This window comes from Dipodomys ordii, unplaced genomic scaffold, assembly GCF_000151885.1.
Source record: "Dipodomys ordii isolate 6190 unplaced genomic scaffold, Dord_2.0 Scaffold45, whole genome shotgun sequence".
Lineage (NCBI taxonomy): Eukaryota > Metazoa > Chordata > Mammalia > Rodentia > Heteromyidae > Dipodomys > Dipodomys ordii.
Window position 1 is genome coordinate 9803014 of NW_012267261.1, and position 22073 is coordinate 9825086.

General features: G+C 40.4%; 1 protein-coding gene across 4 annotated transcripts in view; it reads right to left on the reverse strand.

Annotated features, from left to right (window-relative positions):
- Positions 1-22073, reverse strand: part of Kalrn (kalirin, RhoGEF kinase) — a 531501-nt gene that overhangs the window by 237388 nt on the left and 272040 nt on the right. For all 4 annotated transcript variants that reach the window (XM_013019466.1, XM_013019467.1, XM_013019468.1 and 1 more), the window contains exons 11-13: positions 21007-21198; positions 13711-13919; positions 10273-10447 (exon numbers count right to left, since the gene is read on the reverse strand). In XM_013019466.1, the coding sequence (XP_012874920.1) occupies positions 10273-10447; positions 13711-13919; positions 21007-21198 (576 nt within the window). The remainder of the gene's footprint in view (positions 1-10272; positions 10448-13710; positions 13920-21006; positions 21199-22073) is intronic.

Consider the following 22073-nt stretch of genomic DNA (forward strand, 5'->3'; position numbering starts at 1 on the left):
TTCCTTTCTACATTTAGAAAATAAAAGAGAATACACATATTTTAAGCATTCAGTTTCCAGAGTTTTGAGTATATACATCCTTATAGCCAGTGTCCCAAACAAAGTATAGATGAGTGCTATAGGAGTTAGAAATGGAAGTCTCACCAGGTCACACATTTCCACCCAGCAGTCTAGGCACATATATATCTCAGGTCCTTAGCTTAGGTGTTTTCATTCTGATGGGTCTCCTCCTAGCTGACAGGTGGCATCACCTTCCCTATTAGCAAACACTGAGTTCCCCTACTCAGACTCCTTTCCAGTTTTTGCTCTCATTAAACCAGGCACCACTTTCTGATTTCCATAATTATAGATGGAGTTTTGCTTATTCTTGGGTCTTATGTGACTGAGATGTTATTATGTGTACTTTTTATGTCTAGTTTCTTTGGTTCAATACTCTGTATTTAAGATTCATCCATGTAACTGGGTATATGAATAGCTTTTCCTTTGGTGTAGACAAACGTACTCCATTGTGTAGATGCACCATGGTTTGTTTCTCTGCTATTCTGCTAACCAGCTTTTGGAGGTGCTTGGACTTAACCAATAGGTTGATGTGAAAATTCTTATGAGTCTTTATGTAGATATAGGTTTTCACTGCTCTTGAGTGATTACCTAATGTGTAGAACTGGAGAGTCATGGGCTAGGCCTATCTTTATAAGAACTGTCAATATGGTTTTAATGTTTTATGATTCTATACCTTTACATATGAAAATTCTAGTTGCTCTATATCCTCACTATCACCTGGTATTATTGTCTAATAATTAATAACACTAGTGGGTCTGAAGTGGTATCTCATTACAGTTTTAAATTGTGTTTTATTGTTGACTGCTAATGGTGACCACATTTCCTTTTTTGTAAATTTTTAAAATTTTTAATTGTTATCATAAAGGTGATATACAGAGGGGTTAGAGTTACATAAGTCAGGTAATAAGCACATTTCATTTGGGACAGTGTCACCTCTTCTCTCACTTTCTCCCAGTTTTTCCCTCCTGTCCCTACCTACAAGTTGTATAGTTCATTTTCAACAAAGTGTCTAGTGAGTATCACTGTTGCATTTGTTTACCTTTTGTCCCTCCATTTCTGTGCCCCCTTGCCCTCCCAAACACAAAAAGAAATAAGACAAAAACATATCCTCCTTTGTTCTCGTGTGTGAATGCCTACAGTCCTGTATAATTTATCATGACCCAGTATATTTTTTAGATCTAGATTCCACATACGGCAGAAAACATGTGCCATTTGTCTCTCTGAGTTTGGCTTACTTCATTAACATGATTTGTTCTAAGCCCATCCATTTCCCTGCAAATGACATAATATTATTCTTTCTAATGGCTGTGTAAAATGTACAGGTACTAGATTTCATTCATCTATTGTAGAGCACTTGAGCTGGCTATTGTGAATAGTGTAGCAATGAACATGGATATGCAAATATCTTTACAATATCCTGGCTTGTGATTTCTGGGTAGATGCTCAGGAGTGGTATGGCTGGGTTACAGGGAAGATCTATATTTAGTTTTTTGAGGAACTTCCAGACTACTGTTCAAAGTGTTTGTACTAATTTACATTCCCACCAACAGTGCAATAGAGTTCCTTTTCCCCCACATTCCCACCATTTGTTGTTCAAATTCATGATGTTGGTCAATCTAACTGGGATGAGTCTTTTTATTTGTATGGTGAACATATTTTCATATGCTCTATTGGTCATCTGTATAGATTATTCTCTCTCTCTTGCTTTGATCCCATGGAATTGACCCTGTAAAGGGCTTTTGGCTGAAGAACGATTCCAGAATTTGTATTCAGATTCTTGTGTACAAAGCTGGCATAAAATAGGGGTATTGGTAGTACCCTAGTTACCTAGGAGGCTGAGAATTGTGAGAACTGTGGTTCAAGGTCATCCCAGGAAGAAAAATTTGTGAAACACCTCTTGACCAAGAGCTGGGTACACCTATCATCATAGTTACAACTGAAAGCTAAAGTAGGCTGATCATGGTTCAGGTATGTGCCTAGGGAAGGAAGAAAGCACAAAAAAACCAGTTGGAAGTGTGGTTCAGGGGTAGAGTGCTGCCTAATAAGTGTGAGTTCAAACCCAAGTACTGTCACAACAAATAACAAACCCTCTTTCAACCTTCAAGTTACCTTATTGATAAGTTACCTTATTGATTTCTAATAATGCTTCATGCTGTTCTGTTAAGAACTGGTCAGCCAGTTTCCTGCTGACTTGTAGAGTAAGCTTGGCTCCTGCCAGCCTCCTTCCTGGTCAAGTAACCCTGAAATGTCTTTGTCTTCCCTAATCTGTCTAAGCCCTGACCACCCTTCTATGCATACCCTCTGATTTAAAGAGATTCACAAGTACATGGACACCCTCCCTGTCCCTCACTTTCATGGTTTGTCTCATATCCTGGGTGAGTTCTCACAGAGATGAGGTTGAAAAGAAGAAAAGTCTGCAGCAGGGGATACTTGGCAATTTAAGTCCATTTGGAGAGAATCTGATGAGGCCTGAACTAGGGCCTGACTACATGAATGAAAGATGGTATGCAAGGTTCCCAAGTACTCTCAGCTTTCTGTCAGCTTCTTCACTTCCTCCTTCCACTTAATTAGCTCCCACTTAGCTCCCAGGCCACTCAGATCCTCTCTTGGCTTCAGAAGCACCTCTCTTTCTCACTGAGTTAATTGGTGTGTTAAAATATGATGACCTCTTTGAGGGATAATTTGGCAATATTTCTATCCTAACAATTGTCTGCTCTAGAGACAAAGAAAGAAGGGACTCTGACTAAGAGCTAAAAAATAATTTTAGAAGGTGTAAGAGGCACTTGGAAATGAAAAGGCTCTCTCTCTCTCTCTCTCACACACACACACACACTAAATAAACAAACAAACAAAAACAGAACCAAGCTGAGTATGATAGCTTACTGCTGTAATCCTAGTCACTCAGGAAGCTGAGATCAAGAGGATCATAGCTGAAGGCCAGCAAAAGGTTAATGAGATCCCATCTCAACTGAAAAAGGTGGCTGTGCATGGTGGCTGGTGTCGCATGCCTGTTCTGGTTATAGCAAGAACGTAAGGAAGATCATAGTTTAGGATTTGAGGGGGGCGGGGAAGAAATAATACAAATCCCTCAGGCAAAAAGGAAGACTCTATCTCAAAAACAAAAAACAAAATGAAACAAAAAACCCAAAAAGCTAGAGACATGACTCAAGTGGCAGAGTGCTTACCTGGCAGGCATGGAGCCCTGCATTCAAACTCTAATACCACAAGGGAAAAAAAGGTCAAAACTTTCCTACCAGATGAGAGTCATCAAATCTAGTTTCTTGTTATCAAAAGATTGATAGATAGGAGTTGATTAACAGCCACTTTGGGTGCTAGTCTCAGAAAGCTCTCTCCATTGGTTCCTCCCATTTGTGGGTCTTCCCCAGTATTTATGTGTAAAGACAACTTTAGTGTCTCTTCCTAAGCTGTTTACTCTGTACCTGCCTGAATCCAAACTCACCTTCCCCTTTTTGCCTATTTCCTGTGGTCTGTGGTCATCACTGAGCTCTCTATCACCATCTGCAAAGTCAGAAGTCTCACAGTGTTGCTCCCCCCCCCCCCGGGAAGTTTTTAGTCCTTGATAACGATCATGATGAAGATAATGATATGGTTGAAGATGACATTTTATTTTGCTTTTTTGTGTGTTTGTATGTGTGTGTGTTGGTCCTGGGGCTTATACTCAAGACCTGGGCACTGTCCCTGAGCTTCTTTTTATTCAAGGCTAGCACTTTACTACTTGAGCCAAAGCTCTACTTCTGGCTTTAAATTTTTTTGGAAGTTTATGGAAGAAGAGTCTCATAGACTTTCCTGCCTGGAATTACTTCTAACTGCAATTTTCAGATCTCAGCTTCCTGAGTAGCTAGGATTACAGTATTAGTCACCAGCACCCAGTTACATTTTATTTTGAGCTGTGCATTTATTATGGGTTACGAATTTGACTATCTTTCATTTAATATTAGAGCAACTCTAGGAGTAATTGAAATCAGGTAGTTTTTCCTGTAGTTTCAGAGCTGAGCATTCACCATCAAGTCCAATGCTCCTGACCATAAGTGTTCAAGGATTGAGTTAGAGGGAATGCCCTTCTTTGTATTATTCTCACATCAGAAAAGTGCCTGTTTTATCCTGTTTTCTTTAAAAACAAAACAAAAATGGGGTACCAGTGGCTCAACCCTGTCACTCTTGACTACTCAGGAGGCTGAGCTCTGAGGATCCTTGTTTGAAGCCAACCTGGGCAGAAAAGTCTACAAGGTTCCTATCTCCAATTAACCAGTAAAAAGCAAGGATTGGAGCTGTTGGCTTAAGTGACAGAGTGCCAGCCTTGAGCAAAAAAGCTAAAGGACACTGCCCAGGCATGGGCACACACACCAAACAAATGAAACGCTAAAAAAAAACCTTCTATTTGAACCTTATAAATACATCACATGTTCTTAGACCAGATCAATAAATTAATTGTACATTTTTGGTCTTCTATAAATGTCAGACATAATTTGTCCTTGTAGGACAACATACTGCCTTCCTTAATAGGTTATTTTTATTAAGAATTTGAGCCGGGTGCCGGTGGCTCACACCTGTAATCCTAGCTATTCAGGAGGCTGAGATCTGAGGATCTCGGTTCAAAGCCAGCCCAGGCAGGAAAGTCCGTGAGACTCTTATCTCCAATAAAGCACTAGAAAACCCAAAGTGGCACTGTGGCTCAAGCGGTAGAGTGCTCGCTTTGAGCTGAAATGCTGAGGGACAGCACCCAAGCCCAGAGTTCAAGCCCCACGACTGACCAAAAAAAAAAAAAGAATTTGATAATTTCTCTTCCCTGATTCTGTCAAATTCCCAAATACGAAGGAAATGTGAACTGACCTAGAATTCTCTAGTTCCCCAGAGGCTTTTTGCCATAACAGAGATTGACCTGCAATCTGGTTCTGGTATGTGAACAGAGGAACTAGAGTTACAGTAGAAGATGTCCTATTCTCCAGGTGGGCAAGTTCAATGCGCAGTCAGAGCAAAAGCTTTGAATTTCCACCACAGATGCCTCATTTCAAGGATCTCCTAATATTACTCAGTAACAGAACAGACTAGCAGAACAACAAAGGCAACAATGAAATGAAATGGTTAGCTGCCTGAAGTCTAGAAACAAATATATACTACATATTCATGTAAATTTATACATATGAAATAAAAATGCATCGTGAACAACAGTAACAATATTGACCATAGTGTATTAAATGTTCATTAAGTGCCAGGAACTTTGATAAAAAAAATGTTGCATGTGTTAATTCTTTAGATTCTCACAACAACCCTTTGCACTAGCACATGTCATTTTGATCTTTCAAATGAAGGAAACTAAGATTCCAAAAGCTTAAGTATGATTACTCAATTAGTAAGGTTAGTAAAACAGGTTTGAGTCCAGGCAGCCTAGTGCAAATACTGTATGTTTGATCATGGTATAATACTGTTTGTCAGTAAATGGTGATTATACATATTAAACAACCCTTATATGTACTGTATATTCCATTTTAATGGGATGTTACTGAAACATGAGTTGCTGACTAGAAAATAAACTTCTTTCTATATTATACTATCATTTTTATTAAGATAAGGAAAGGCTAAATTATCTCCACTGGCCTACATGTACTGGCTGGCAGGGAGGACAGCCGAAGAGACTCTCCTTGCACAAGTTTTTCACCTATACTGAGTTTGTGTGCTAGAAGTTCCCATTGTGAACTAGAATAATCTAAACTACCATAGTATTTACTCTTCTTGTCCAATAAAGCGTTAGATTTTTTTATTAATCAACTTAAATGGTGAGTTTTAGCCATTAAGAGTATTGAGACATTTACCTCTGTTTCAGAAACACAATCTGTTGAAGAATTAAAAGTATTTAAATAGCTATATAAAGTCCATTGGGGGAAGGATATGTTTTTCCAGCAAGCCACTGCTGGAAAAGCAAAGGAACTTGGCAGTCAAGAAATCCACTCCAGTTGTTTTTAGTTCTTGGCAAAATAATGCAAGAACATATCACAGAACGTTATAATTGATGAGTCCCAATAGTCAATTACCTAATTGCTCTTTCAATTGGATCACTCAGCTAAATGGATAATTTTGACAGCCAACTTCATGTTCTTTTCTTCGCTACTATTATGATTAAAACTGATATTTAATACAGTTATGACTTTGTTGATTAATTTGTTGTAGAGGCTCCTAAGTAGGATCCCTTATTTGGCTCATCTTGACCTCAGTTATGTGATTGAGAAGTCATACTGAGATTCCCCAGATGTCAGGGTGACAGGCCTACACTGGTTGTCAGTAGTCTCTGGGAATTTGAAGTATGTCCATCTATCAAATGCCTTTCTTTAGGAACGGGACCATAACTGTAGGTTCTGCAAGTCTAGATACAGGCCTGGCTTATATCAGCTCTGACACGGCTCTTATTACAGAAATCACCCTCAGCAGTTTCACACTCAGAAGCTTCTCTTTGCTCTTCATCCCAACACTGAAGCATAGCTGGTATTTGAAATAATCTCATCTTCTTTAAAAATAACTTCTGACAATCTGACTTGAAGCAGAATTTTCCCATAGATCTGGCAGGATTTCCATTTCTAAGCTTAGATGCAGCATTTTCTCTTAGCTTTTGACCTCCTACAATATCGGGATGAAACCCCTTTGAAACTTGGATGTCATCATCTTTACTAGAGGATACAAAACCAAATCACTGCTTTTATCTCCCTCATGTTATAAAGCTCTCCCACTACATTCCTATATTTATTCATGCATGCCAACTTTTTTGTTTGTTTATTTTTTATTTTGTGCTAGTCCTGAGGGTTGAACTCAGGTTTTGGATACTATCTCTGAGCTTTTGTACTCAAGGCTTGAATTGTAACACTTGAGCCGCAGCTCTACTTCTGGCTTTTTGGTGGTTAATTATAGCTAAGAATCTCACAGACTTTTTTGCTTGGGCTGGCTTCGAACCTTGATCCTCAGATACAGGATTCCTGAGTAGCTAGGATTATAGGTGTTCGCCTCTGGCATCTAGTTGCATACCAAGTTTTTCAAGTTGCTGTCCAGTCTTTGGGGGAGAAATGGGGAATTTTTAAATATAGAAAGGCTGAAGAGTGCAAATCCTACAACTTAAATATCACCTCTTCTATTGCAACATTTAAATGGGATCTAATTTTAGAGTATTTGATTTATATTCATATTTCTTTAAAAATGGTATTTTCTTCATAGGCTCTGGATTATTTTTCAGCAGTGAAACTGAATTTCCCAGAATCACTGCAGGCAAAATAAATACACCCTAGTGATGCCCTCATCTGATGGCAGGGTAGTTCATGTTGAATGAAGTTAAACTAAACCACCCGCTCTGACCTCCAACCACTGTCATCTAATCAAATAAGCCTTAAACATCCAACCTTCAGACCGTTTCCTTTCTTTTAAGTATTTTTTTTTATTGTGGATCTGGAATGACAGGAAATTAATACAACAGCAAAGTCACCAACCTTGGCATTTATTCCCAGCTGGTGACACTGAGCTGAGGAAGGATTATACTATGGTAATAAAATGTAACCTCTTGGGTCTGGGAAGGTGGCTCAGTGGTAGATCATTTGCCTTGCATGCCTGAGGCCCTGGGTTCGATTCCTCAGCACCACATAAGCAAAAGGGAAAAAGCCAGAAGTGGTGCTGTGGCTCAAGTGGTAGAGCACTAGCCTTGAGCTAAAGAGCTGAGGGACAGCACCCAGGCCCAGAGTTCAGACCCCACAACCAGACCCCCCCCCAAAAGTAACCTCTTTATTTTTGTGAGTCTCATTCTCAATTACTGGGAATAATGCCTTATCCTTTCTCTAATTATTATTATTCTCCCATCTTTATGAAGTTCACCACATATATTACATGACATCCTATTTATATTTTCTTAAAAGAATTCTTTAATGCCACTGGCCACCTGAAATCCTGTTGAGTGTAGATTCAACATAAATGACAAGTATACATAGTTACCAAAGAAGTAAGAAGAACAATTAAGATACAGGTCTATAGATTTCCTTTTCATTTCTTTCAGAAACTCAGAAACCATATTTCAGAACATAGGCTTTCTTTTTCTCTTGTCTTTTTCCCCTTCTTTTCCCTCTCATCTCTTTCCTTTTCCTGGAAATTGAAAGGGCCTTACTCTTGCTAGGCAACTGCTACTAAGCCACACCCTTAACCTGCTTACCTTTAGACCATGAAATCTTTAATAAAAACTTACTAGGGCTTCCAGGAAGGCAGGTGTAGAGGTGTACTCACAAAAAGAGAAAACACGTACCAGAATAACTTCAACACAGCTTTTCTTTTAAATTTTAGATTCTGAACATAAAAAGTCCAAGGACTGAAGCAAAAGACAGCTGTTGGCAGCAGTCCTTCGAGTTGATTATATTTGAGATATTAGTTTCTAACATCTAAAAAAATTATCTTGTAAAGTTCATTTTTTGACATAACGACTTGTACATCTCATTGTTGCAGTGGGTCCACCTGTATCCCTATTTAAATCATTTGTTTTTATCCCTTCCCCTCCACAAATTATACCAACATCAAATACAGTGAAAGCAGGGGTTATACTGTGGGGGAGGGACATACAAAGCAACAAAGAAATCATCTTATAAATATGTTAGAAACAATTGCATGAAAGAAAAAAACATTTGAATACTTATCTTGGGGTTCACCTTTTCTGCTTGATTCAGATAAACACTGGTTATTGCAAATAAAGGAAACCATGGGACCTATGTTTCTTTGGGCCTGGCTTACTTCACTTAATAGAATTTTTTCCAAGTCTTTCTATTTCCTAACAAATGGGCAATGTCATTCTTTCTGATGGAGGCATAGAATTCCATTTTGTATATATACCACATTTTCTTGATCCATTCATCTACTGGGGGCATCTGGGTTGGTTCCATATCTTAGCTATGGTAAATAATGCTGCAATAAATATAGTTGTGCAAGTAGCTTTAGTGTGGTCTTGTTTGTGATCATTTGGGGAAATGCCCAAAAGTGGGATTGCTGGGTCATAGGGGAGCTCTATGTGGAGTCTTTACAACTTTGGTGGGGGAGGGGAGGAATGAGTAGGGGGGGATGGAGGGGGGATGGGAAGGGATGGGAAGGAGAAACAAAGGAGGAGGCAACAATGTTTGATAAGAAATGTACTCGTTATCTTGCCCATGTAATTGTAACCCCTCTGTACGGTATTTTCACAATAAAAAATTATTTTACTTCCCAACTAGCTCCATCGAAGTTTCTACAAATACATTTCACAAGATTGGCCCCATAAACTCAAAAGTCCCAGCTATGAAGAGATATTTAGAATACAAAATCAAGTTGAAAAGAAACGTTAGGTTGGGCAAGAAGTATAACTTAGTGGTAGACTGTTTCCCTATATGGGGTCCTGAGTTCAATCCCCAGCACCATAAAAATAAAAATAAAAAATAACAAAGAAATGATAGATGGAGATTTTTTTCCTACCAGTTAGGAACAAAGAGAAGAAAAAGCCTTTTCAGAAGCTTACCACTTCTGAAAAGGAAATATGTGTAGGATACATTTCATATCCCAGGAACTCTATTGGCCTCACTTTCATTATTACTTCAGAACAGAAAATAATAAAAAGTTGTTATTACATAGGGAATGCATTATTAATTTGTACCAAAAATGTCGCATAAATATGACAGAATACATGATTCTGACCTTTCAAAAGTAGTGAACAAACTACCTCTACCCAGACTTCTTTTATTAACAGGCAGAGGTGGAAGTAAGGAGACAAGTTTCTTCCTGTAGCTCCTAAACTCTTGGCTGCCATGTGACTTCATCTAATGGCTGATCTACGTGCTCAGTTGAGGAGGCTGTATAATTTTAACACCCACTCACTCATGAAGCTATGGAACTCAACACCTCTATTCAGGCATCCAGCAATCAAGCTTATGGTCTTTCACCAACCAAAGAACTAACCAAAAGTCCAGTGAACAGCAACATAAACTTCTCATGAAGTAATCTACAGAAAGGAAAACAGAGGGCTTCTGCTTGGCAAGGGGGCTGAAAAGGGCTGAGATTTCTTGAGTTCTAAAAGTGTATCTTGTGATGGAATCGTCTCTGATATCCTGTTGGGGCAGCAGTACTCTCAGCCAGGAAGCAGCCCATTGTATCTCTCTCTCCCTATCACCCTCTGCTACCCACTGCCTCCTCTCCCTCTCCCTTCCCTCCTACCTCAATGGTATACTGCTCAAAGATGCGAAGTTGCAGGAAGATGTCCAGCTTGATCTTCCGTTCATGGAACAACTCCTCCATCTGCACCTGGGCATCGTCCAGTTGCTGCAGAACTGACTCAATATGGCTGATGGAGCTACTGTGTGGTGTCTTATTGTTGGACACAGCCGAGTCCCTGTAGCAGAGCCCAAGGAGAAGAAGATAGGGAAAAGCATAGCCATGTTAAAAGTGGCAGAGGAGAAGAGGGGCTCCTCATCTAAGCAAAGTGGATGTGCATCAGGTGAGTCATTCAATCAACAGAAATGGTAACAAACTCCTACTGTGAGGCCAACACCATCTGCTTAGTAGAGGAATCAAAGATGCTTTCATCTTCTTTTGGGTTTACAACTCTATTTCCAGAAATAGCTGTTTTCCTATCCCCAGAAGAATTATGGGTGTGGGAAAGAGCTCTACAAAGCATAAAAGATTAGAAAAATAGGTTTCATACATATGTGTAGTTTAAGATGTATGCTTTAATACATGCACATGCATATTTATCACATACATAAGGGTAGACAAAGTAAAGGCAAATGAAAAACAAAAACTAAAACTAAAACCAAAGACCTGGATTTTACTTGATAAGATTGTTAAAAATAAGATGACATCATAGTTACCCAAATTATTCATCCACTTTTCCAGGGCTATGCTAACTTTATGGGCTGGTGTTCTTAAGTAGGTTTCAGACTATAGTTAGGAAAGCTTGGGAGCTGAAGTCTGCAAACATAGCTTTGGCCCCCTTTCTGACATCTGTTGGCTGGTGACCTAAGGAAGTCACACTCCCTCACTCCCAGAGGCATAGCTGTAGATCTGCAAAGTGGACTTAATGATCCCTACTGTGCTCACTTCAGTTTGTTGTTAAATAAGATAATGCATGTGAACTGTAACCAGAAACATGTTGTATACATAATCATTAATCCTGAAAGACACAGTGAAGTGTCCAGTGCTGACTAGGGCACAGGCCCAACCTAGAAGATAAAAGGAAGATGACAAGAGGTTGGAACAAGCAACTGGGTTTCTGAGCAGAGGTGTTTTGATTTGGAGGTTTAAGGAAATGAATGAACACAATCAGGTAGACTGTTTTTCTAGCAGTCTATACAGTTGTAGGAGAAAGTGACATATTGCAAAAGTTAACCAAGAAATAAAGAGACTGACTTGCTCAGAGAAATGAGGTCATGGTAAGACCTCCAAAGAGCTAACTACCACAGGAAAACCATGGAACTAATGAAACAGATTTTATAGGGCCCTGAGTAAGCTAAAGCCTGAAAATCTGAAATGAATGGGTACATTCATTACCCTAGTTTCTTAGGGAATTTAAGAAGTCAGAGGATAAGTTGTGGGGGAAAACATCAGTTTTGAATGCTGTCCCTAGCAGGTGTTCTGAAAGAGGTCTTTTTAGCCTAGGCTTGTCTCAGAAGAACCAGCATCTGAGCAGATGATATCTGTTCCTAAAGATAGAATAAGGGCATTTTCTCCAGCACTTTCTCCCTTAAGCTCTCCATCAGAGACATTCCAGCTCAGTGTTCTCACCCTGTACTAGTTCTTCATAAACTAGGCACAGTTCTTACCTCACTGTCCCATAGACATCCTAATAAAACAGCACAGGAAATAGTAAGTACTATCAACTGTCAACACTATCCATTATATATTTGTTGACAGTTTTGCTACCGTATCTGGTTGGTCACAAACTGCTCCCCTCAAGTCTCTCTCCTTCATACAACTTCCAGAAGGAAGAGAATGGTTTCTACAATGTTGTATAGTACCTGTGTCAGTGACACACTCCATAGGAATTAGAGATGACTCCAAGAAAGAGTTTCAGAACAACAGGGCCTGGAGTATATTTGTTTATGATGTGTATAAATCATCTTGTCAATGCCCACTAAGCTTTACTTCCTTTTCTTTGGCTGGTTTTGATGTTGGACACAGGAGTCTAGGGACAGGCCAGTGAGTGAACAGGTATCACTGGTGGCAGTTGGTCACAAGCCTATGGAGCTCACTAAAATATTTGGAACTTAATCTTGTGAAACAGGCACCCCTTGCATTGTTGCCCTAAGTAGCCTGAATCTCTTCAGCACTGTGCAAGGTGGACAGTGGGAAAGACACGTGGTTCCACAGGTCCATCCTCACAGAAAGTAAAGCCAGCTAAGCTTATGAAAGTATCTGAAGAAATAACACAAAACCAGCACAAATTTCTAGAGCTGACAGAGCTCCTAGAATGAACCCCTTAATTGGAAAGATGAAGCAGCTGAGACCCAGAGAGGTTAAGTGACTGCCCAGTAGTTAAAATTTTCTTTAGAAGCAATCAACTGTCATGCATTATATCTCATGAAGATAAACGGGGGGGGGGCAAAAGGCAAAGAGGCTGTCTTGTTAGTATGCAAGAGGAGAATTCAGAACATCTCTTGTGTATGTTTAGAATAAAAATTATTAATTTCCAACAGAAAAACATGCCAAGCCTCCTAAAGGTAATTTCTCATTGTTTATTTAATTGGACAACTGGTATGAGGAAAAGGAAAAGCCTCCCTCAACGAAAGGTATTCCCTCAGGGCCCATGATTGGCTGGGGGGAGTTGTTGATGAGATTATTTCTGTCTGCAGCTGGCAGAAGTCCCAGCATTTGGTGATTTGGGGATGAGAGCAAGTTCTTCAGGCAGGCATCATTAGCACCATGAAATCCTATTTATACAGCACCTGGGTATGGGACTGGTCACTGATGGCCTACCCCAAGGCTGTATGACACTTTATCTGAGGAGCCAATGCCCTTAACAGGAGCATGAAGTAGACATCGATGCCAACAGAAAGGAAGCAATGGTGTGGGTAATTCTGAACAAATCAATAGTTTTTGACAGAACTTTCCTTTTCATTTGTGTGTGATTAGGTTGACAAGGCAGGATTTTTATTTTCTTGGCAACAAGGAATGATGGATAGGCCATAAGTGGGTAATGGAGACACAGGAGGTTACCCATTCAGCAAGGGGCCAAAGCCCAAAAGGCAGCAAAAGTGACCCAGTAGGGCACTGGAATTCAGAGTTTAGCCCAAGATCAGATGCCAAATAAAGGTATTTCTCCACATGGCCAAATATGTCATCATTCTTAATGAAGACATCATTTCATTTTTTCTGTTGTTAAATTTTGTTATTTTTGTATTTTTGTTATTAATTTGTGTTTTTGGTTCCTTATTCATTGCTGAACATCATCTTGAGTAATAAATAATGCGCTGAAAGATTAGAGCTTTTCCATGGACTGTTTCTGGCCAAACTCAAGGTGGGTGTGGTGCAGGCATTTGTATGTCTGACAGATGAGGAAATGGAAGCTCACACAAGACCACAAAGTAGGCTGTGGCTGTCAAGACAGGACAGGACTTATCTCATATCTAGCCCGAGGAAAGCACTGCCCATGCTGACCTGGCCTCGCTGGGCTCCCCCAGGGAGGGAGGCGCTGACCTGAGCTGCTGAATAAGGTCTTCTCCTTCCTTGATGACATTGAGTGTAGCATCGAGGGTGGCAGTTTGCTGTTGCTGGAACTGCTTGATCAGTTCCTGGACCGCATCCACAGAGTCTGCACAGACATCCTCCAGCATCTCCTTTTGTAGGTCTTCCATCCATGTCCACAACTGTGGGAGAGAGAGCAAAGTCTATTCAGGTGGGAGGTATGAGAGGCCAAAGCTAGGAAAAAAGACAAGAAAGCTGGACTACAGTCAGCCCACCCACCCTTGGCCTGTTTGTGCATCAGCACACCTACAGGTATCTGTGCACATACTAGCTCAGTTTTTGTTTGTATATTGATACTCAGTATTCATCTTTGCTGAATTATTTCATTAATGTTGACATTCTCTAAGAACAGGAACCATCTTGTGATTCAGAGAGGCATACAGGTCACTTATAGCAAAGAGATCCCTTACCTGTGAGAAATTAGAAATAACAGGAGCCTGGAATGGACTGATACTGTTCTCTCTTTCAGAAAGGAGGAAAGGAAGGGCTCTGACCACTTCTTCCTGGAGGCTAGACACTGATTCTTAGAAATTTATCATAATATTGAAAATATGCAAAATAATATTGTGATGTTCAACAAGAGCCAAATGAAAATCAATTAGGAATAATCAAAGCTATTTTGTTCTTTGCAGGATTACTAGGTTGCTTGGAACACTGAATGCTAAAGATGTAACTTATTTTAATGTCAATAAAGGTATAAAATATTCTATCACAGTTGAGATATAAGCTATAACTAGGATGGTATTAATGTTCAAAAGGCATTAAAAAAGCAAAGTCTAGTGTTTTGAATAGAATGAACACTGGAAATTATGAAAGATTAAATGGAATCACTCATTTATTGATAGCTCTTCTGCACTGTAAAAATAGGTCTCCGTGTTCTCCAACAGGAAACTAATTATGAGCATTACTATGGAGCATTTTCATATAAGATGGAGAGGAGGATGAATATGGCTGTCAGGAAGAATAAACTCAAAAGCTCTTCCAGGAAAAAAGCCAGTAGAATGATAAAATTGATAAATCAGAAGGTGTAAAAAATAAAAAAAACAAAACCAAATTACACATACAGCTTTGACAGCTAGGTATCCAGTTCATTGACAATGATAATACCAATTTAAGGTACTATATAAAATCTAGAATACTTGGGCAAAGAGCTTCTTGGAATTCTAGGAAACACATAGCCACTTTCTGGTGATAGTAGACGTCAACAGCAAGCGTAAAAATTTGCGTATGCATCCTTGGAACTTAACACTGTACCACAAAACAATTTTGTTAAATCATGGGTAAGGGTCAGTATTCTATTCCTTAAACTGTACTTTTCCTACTATCTGAATGTCCTAAACATGTGTTCATTTGACTTACTCATGGCAAGCATGCCTGGATTTCTTTTTTTTTAATTTAATTTAATTTTATTTGTGAACATACTGTACAGAGGGGTTACAATTACATGGGCAGGATAATGCGTACATTTCTTACCAAGCATTGCAGCCTCCTCCTTTGTTTACCCTTCACATCCCTTCCCAGCCTCCCCCCTCCCTCCCTCATGCCTGGATTTCTTTGAAATAATTAAATATTGAAGAAAAATAAATTATTACTAATTTATTTATTCTCAGGCAGCCAATGAGACACAGCCAGAATGATCCTCACTTTAAGCTTCTACAAGCCAATGACCGTCAGAATTAATTAAGTAAATTACAGCTGCAGTGACAGTATGTGAGTTTTTTTTCCTTACTGTCCTCCATTTTTGTTTCTCTCCTTTTGAGAAATCTTCTTTACCTTCTGATTAGCTGGGATAAACACGGTAGCATCCACCTGCTGGTCCTCAGATAGAACCTCATATTCCAGCCATTTCTGAACCTTTTCTTCTGGATTAAATGGACTTATATTAGGGTTTTTTGGGGGGTGGGAGGGTCAGTCATGGGGCCTGAACTCAGGGCCTGGGTGCTGTCCCTCAGCTCTTCAGCTCAAGGCTAGTGCTCTATCACTTGAGCCACAGCGCCACTTCTGGCTTTTTTTCTTTTTGCTTATGTGGTGCTGAGGAATCGAACCCAGGGTCTCAGGCATGCAAGGCAAGCGCTCTACCACTGAGCCACCTTCCCAGCCCCTATATTAGGGCTTTTACTTGCAAGGTCCTGTTCCCTAGTTGGCCAAGACTACCTGGTTCATGTTTTGTGTATTCTTTCTCCTTAGAATACAAGTATTTGTGACCCCAAATACCTATACCTCAAAAAAACAGGGATAATTTGAAAATTTCTAGAACCCTGGTGGGGTAGTTAAGGGAGCTTTTCAGTGACCTACAGAAAGTTATCTCTTGTGATATAACCAGGAAGGACCAGCCCATACCCCCTATTCTGCCTGCATAGTGGAACAGCCTGAGAAAATGTCAGCCAAGGGCTGGGAAGGTGGCTCAGTGGTAGAGCACTTGCCTCGCATGCATGAGACCCTGGGTTCGATTCCTTAGCACCACATAAGCCGGAAAAAGCTAGAGGGCACTGTGGCTCAAGAGGTAGGGTGCTAGTCTTGAGCTAAAGAGCTGAGGGACAGCTCCCAGGCCGAGTTCAGCCCACAACCAACAAAAAAGTCAACCAAGAAAGCAGAAGAGAAACACTAGGAGGAGTTTGTAGAAACAATCAGATTTATGGGTGAGTGGCTCAGGAAGGTAGTTTTACTTCATCACTTTTCTCCTGCTGATGGAATGTTGCTCCATTTGCACACTGGCAGCCACTGGGCTGGTACAATCTACTGACCTTGAGGGATGCAAAAAAGATCACTTATTTCCATAGGTAAACCTATCCTTTACTCATTTTGAAGAGACTGTTTTTCTTTGGCATTAACTACTAGCTTTTAGTTCCTAAATAAATACCATGACAATTTGCAACTGAAACAAGGAATAAAGCTGTTTTGCTTTTGAGGCCATCATACCCTTTGAAGACTGATATAGTTTCCGTTCTGAGGAAGGGAATGAGGAACATGGACACACATGAGTGTTGGTGGTGCAGAAAATGGTGTGGCAGAATGATTTCAGGAGGTGACAAACAAACAAAAGTGAGTATTTAATGAAGATGACTAATTAAGAGCCAATGATGGTTACTCTGGCCACATTCCTCAATTTGACTCTCACATTCTTACTACAAAAATACCTAAAAATGGATGTTTTGAAAGCACAGGAACTGCAGCATTTCCATGGAAACCTTGCAAGGAAAAAGAATTCTGTTTAGATCTGTGTACAGTAGATGACATGTGCTAGACATGCAAAGACAATGAGGTCTTGGGTCAGTGCTTCTCCCTACATCTTCTCTGGATCTCCAGTGAGATCAGGGCAAACTGCCAGCTGCCCTCTTGGCCCCAGGGAAAAAGAAGATATTCAAAGTTTAGCACAATCTCTGCTAATAGCAGAGGTTCTAGATGCATTAAAAAGGTCCCAAGCAATTCTTATCACCTTCCTTTAGAAATTAGTTTTTCTACATAGTTTTTAAAAAGTTATGATTTTGAGAGGCTGGAGATATAATTCAATGGTAGAGGCTCTCCTAGTATGTGGAAAGCCCTGGGTTACAACCATAGTCCCTAAAAATGAGTTTTGTATTTGTAAAACAACATTTATTAGGATTGTTCCTGACTGTAAGTTGAAAATATCACTAAGGAAAACTTGTAAAATAGGAAAAATATTTAAAAACTAAGCATCTATAAGATATTTATTTGTTTCTAGTCTTTACATGTGTGATCAAAATTGTGGTCATGCTAGATAGATTTTTGTACTAAGGCACAAGCCCTTCCTCATATTATTACAGAAATGATCTTTGGCTGTGTGATTTATAATGACTGTGTAGTATTTCACCATAAAGATGTCCTCTGATTTGTTTAACAAATCACCATATGTGGAACTTCAGATAGTATCTAGTTATTCAAGATTATGATGAAAACAATGGTGAAATGATTGAATAGTGTTAATCATCAGACTTCTAAGGTTGAAAAGAATTCACAAAGCAAGGCTGATAGGATTAAGGGACACCCCTTAATCTGCAGAAAAAAATAAGACTGACAGTTATCATTTCCATATCTTGCAGTTCCCCTCTGATCTTAATTATAGTAAACCTTTTGATGTGGGCAGTGGGCAAAAGTAAAATTCAGCCTAGAAATTCATAGGAAGTGTAATTGAGTCATTTATGAAGACGAACATTCGGTTCCCACTCAGAAATCTCCCATGAAGGGAGCTTTCATTGCATAAAAATCATATCCTATGATGATGACATTTTATTATACATTGGCACTAAGGCAGAAACTCGGCAGATTATTGCAGGCAGGACTGAAGTAAAGAAGGAAAGAACAAGCTGTAATGAAGCAGGATGGATCTATAACCATACTTACCAGCAATACTCAAGGCCACTTTAGCAAAGCTGAGCAGATTTTTCTCCCATCCACTCTAATTCACAGTAAATGGAAAACAACTGGCAACTTAGAATTCCTGAATAGATTTATAGACTAGTAAACTTGACAGCTAATCTGGTCTTAAATAAAAAGCCAGAAGTTTGCCTATAGAGTCAAGAAGAAGGTACTATAGGTTAATAGATTCAAAATCAAAGAGGACTCTCACTTAGCCAGGTTTGTGAGGTGGCACACCTTGAGAGCTATTAAAATAAGAGATGGAGGGCTGGGAAGGTGGTTCAGTGGTAGAGTGCTTGCCTTGCATGCATGAGGCCCTGGGTTCGATTCCTCAGCACCACATAAGCAGCAAAAGCCAGAAGTGGCCCTGTGGCTCAAGTGGCAGAGCGCTAGCCTTGAGCTGGAATGCTGAGGGACAGCGCCCAGGTCCAGAGTTCAAGCCCCATGACTGGCAAAAAAAAATGTAAAATCAAACCACAGGAATCCTTTCACTGGAACCCTGAAGGCTGCTCACTTCTGTCCACCTAATAATGCTTCTATGCAGGTCCTGAAGAAAGCTCCTCTTGGGATTCATTGTCCACAGATTTAAAGTGAAAGAGCTGGGGTGGATGAAAAGATAGGAGCTATTCTTTCTTTGATTTTTTTCTTCTTCTCATCCCCTTTTTAGGAAAGACTGCTAATGTCTGATTGTTTCATAACCCTGGCAATACTGATATTTTTCAGCTAAAATCTACCTCCCCATCAAGTCCCTGTGAAGAGGAAACAGAAGAGTCAAGGAAGAAAGAGCCGAGACAAGGAGACACAGAAGAAACAGACTATGGGTAGCAGTTAAGAAAGCAGTTTGTACAGGTTGAGCCAAAGATCTGAATTCCAAAATGCTTTGAAATCCCCAAATCCTCTAAAATATCATTTGGACTTTGGGTTTTTAAATTAGGGGTGCTCTGTATTTAAGAAAGCATATGAAACCTCAGTTGAACTCTGGAGAAGTTATCTCCTGAATACTCATTATTTGATAGGCTGAATAAAATCTGCATCACTGTTATCATGAAGATCATGAGATGATGTATCTGACAAGAAGCAGTTATTCAAACACATCTAATATATACTGAGCATTTAATAATGAGCCAAATCTTAGACTAAGGAAACCATCCTTGCTACTTCAGGCTTTCTTCTTCCTCTTCCTCTTCTTCTCCTTTTTTTCCTCCTCCTTTTCATTATTATTACCACTATTATCACATCATCATCATCATCATCATCATCATCATCATCATCATCATCAATACCAAATAAGAAAAAAGGGAAATGAAAAAGAAAGGAATCTTGGGATTACATTGGAACTATAAAGGCCTTAGGGCACCAAATCTAAGTGCATCGTTTTATAAATCTGAGAACAGAAGTGACTTGCACAAGCATATATATTTATTTTTTTCATATATATATATTTATATATAATAAAATATATATACACAAACAGTATATATGCAAGTATATATACACAAGTATATATATGCAAGCATATATATATATATATATATATACAAGCATATATATGTATAAATACAAGCATATATACACACATATATATGTATATATGCCCTGTGTCCAAAAGTTAAGAGCTGTATCTAGAGAGGATTCCTGGAAGGCAAAGTCACCTTTGTTTGTTTTTATTTTTGTCGGTCATGGGGCTTGAACTCTGGGCCTGAGCACTGTCCTTCAGCTCTTCAGCTCAAGGCGAGCGCTCTACCACTTGAGCTACAGTGCCACTTCTGGTTTTCTGGTGGTTTATTGGAGATAGGAGTCTCACAGTCTTTCCTTTCCCGGGCTGGCTTTGAACCTCGATCCTCAGATCTCAGCCTCCTGAGTAGCCAGGATTGCAGGCATGAGCCACCAGCGCCTGGCCAAAGTCACCTTTGGAAGTGGCACTTCCAGACATGGACTTTGTCTATTGACCTCATGCAGCTAACATTCCCACAGCCCTTACTGGAGGCATGGCTCCTGTTCATTCATGCTCCATTCCCACATTCCCCAACTCATAATTAAAAGGGAATCTACATGCCTTTGGCTTCTGAGACTATCATTAAGAATCAAGTGGGCCACAAGCCCACAAGCAGACAACTAGGCAGGAAACCCTGGATTAGAGCTAATCCCCTAGCTTTGCTGTGGGTCCCATGGAGAAGAAGCAGAGCCAGCCTCAGGGAGCTCATCAGGCCTTCATCTGCCTGGGAAACTCCAGTTTAGAAAACTGTATCTTTTCATGTTTTCCTTTGATAGGCGCTGCAATGATTCACATCTTATTCCCGAAAAGTGTTAGAAAAAGCCTGGCAAATAGTAACAGCTAGGACTCTTAATGCATTTCCAATATAAAAAAATCAACTTAATTAAGTAGGTTAACCTTTTTTTTTCCTGAGCAGCAATCAACCCCTTAATTAATACTCTATTAAAATGAATTCCTAGGGAAGCACAGGCATGCACATAACAAATGAGTTCCTTTACCAAGGGTGCTATGCAGGAGATGCTAAATGGGTCTCCTTTCTGGACATTTACTAAATTTCAGAGTGTCCCTCGTTAATCAGATATGAAAAGCAGCCACAGGTTTGCTTCCTCTTCCTCTCAAGGGGGCATCTGGTCAAAGGTCTTCTTCAGCACTTATTTCTTAGAGCAAGCAGCAACGCAGGAAAAAACGGTGTAGTAGTGGAAAGCCTAGACTTTTCTTATTACTATCACCCACCTTTAGAGGCTGCCCACGACCCTTCAGCCCACCCAGGACTCTGATCAGACTTCTATCCATTCTACGAGCAGCCCGCCAAGGTTGAATGGCCTCCATGCCCTTACCTCTTTGGTATGTGTGTGGAAGGAGACAGACATGTCCAGGAGAAGCTTCCGCTGCTCTACCCTGCGTACGAAGTCTTGGATGCGCACCTCCAGGTGTCGAGCTGCCTTGTAGATCTCCTCTGGGTCACATTCCCCGGTCTGAGCCAACTGCTCCGCTGCTTCTAGAAGCTTGTCTGCATTGGTGTATGTATTCTGCCAGCAACAACAGTGAGGCAAAGTCAACTTGTAGTCAGGAACGGAGCTTCTCGCCTTCTCTCAGCCCACCCCTGGGATCCCAAAGGAGCAGGAGCGGAGGGGGGAGGCACTCAGCCAACAGCTCCCTGATCTGGCACCAACGCTTGTGCTGTGCGTGGAGCTGGCACACCGCCTCTCAGCAGGGAAGCAGCCGGGCTGCTCCACACAGCGGGCACCAGCTAGACACCTCCCCTGTTTCTGGGATTCCTCAGAGGTGCAACATCCCTGGAAGGAAGCAGAGCAACCTGCAAAAACCTCCACACCCCTCTCCATCCTCAGGAAGTCCCATCTTTGTCCTCCCGTCTCCTGTGACACTTGCGAGAGTTCTAAATAGCACATCCACAAAGATGGTCTGTGTTTCTATGTGAGAACTCCACAAAACAGCACTAACAGGGAGGCTTGCTTTGCCTTTCCCCAAATTGCCAGTAACTTTAGATGTTTATTTTTTAAAACAGCTATCTCTTTCCAAGAGAAGGAAGCAGGCCACAGCCAGGGCGGGAGGAATGCAGGCCTTGCCCTGTCCCCCCTGAAGGCTGGTTATCTGCAGGAAGGTAGGGGTGGGGTGGGATGGGAGTGTGATCATTTTGTTTGCCATAAGCCACTTCACTCCACTGCATGTGTGCATATACAGTCATACATGCTCCTCCAACTACCTGTTGGCACACAACATGGTACTTCCCCATAGCATTAAAAACCCAATCAACTTGCAATTAGGATTTTTCAGACTGTCTTTAATGTAGTTATTACATTGTATGTTATGGATACAATTTTTCCTCAGCAGGCTTAGGAAGGAAAGAAAGAAGGAAGGAAGGAGGGAGGGAGGGAGGGAGGGA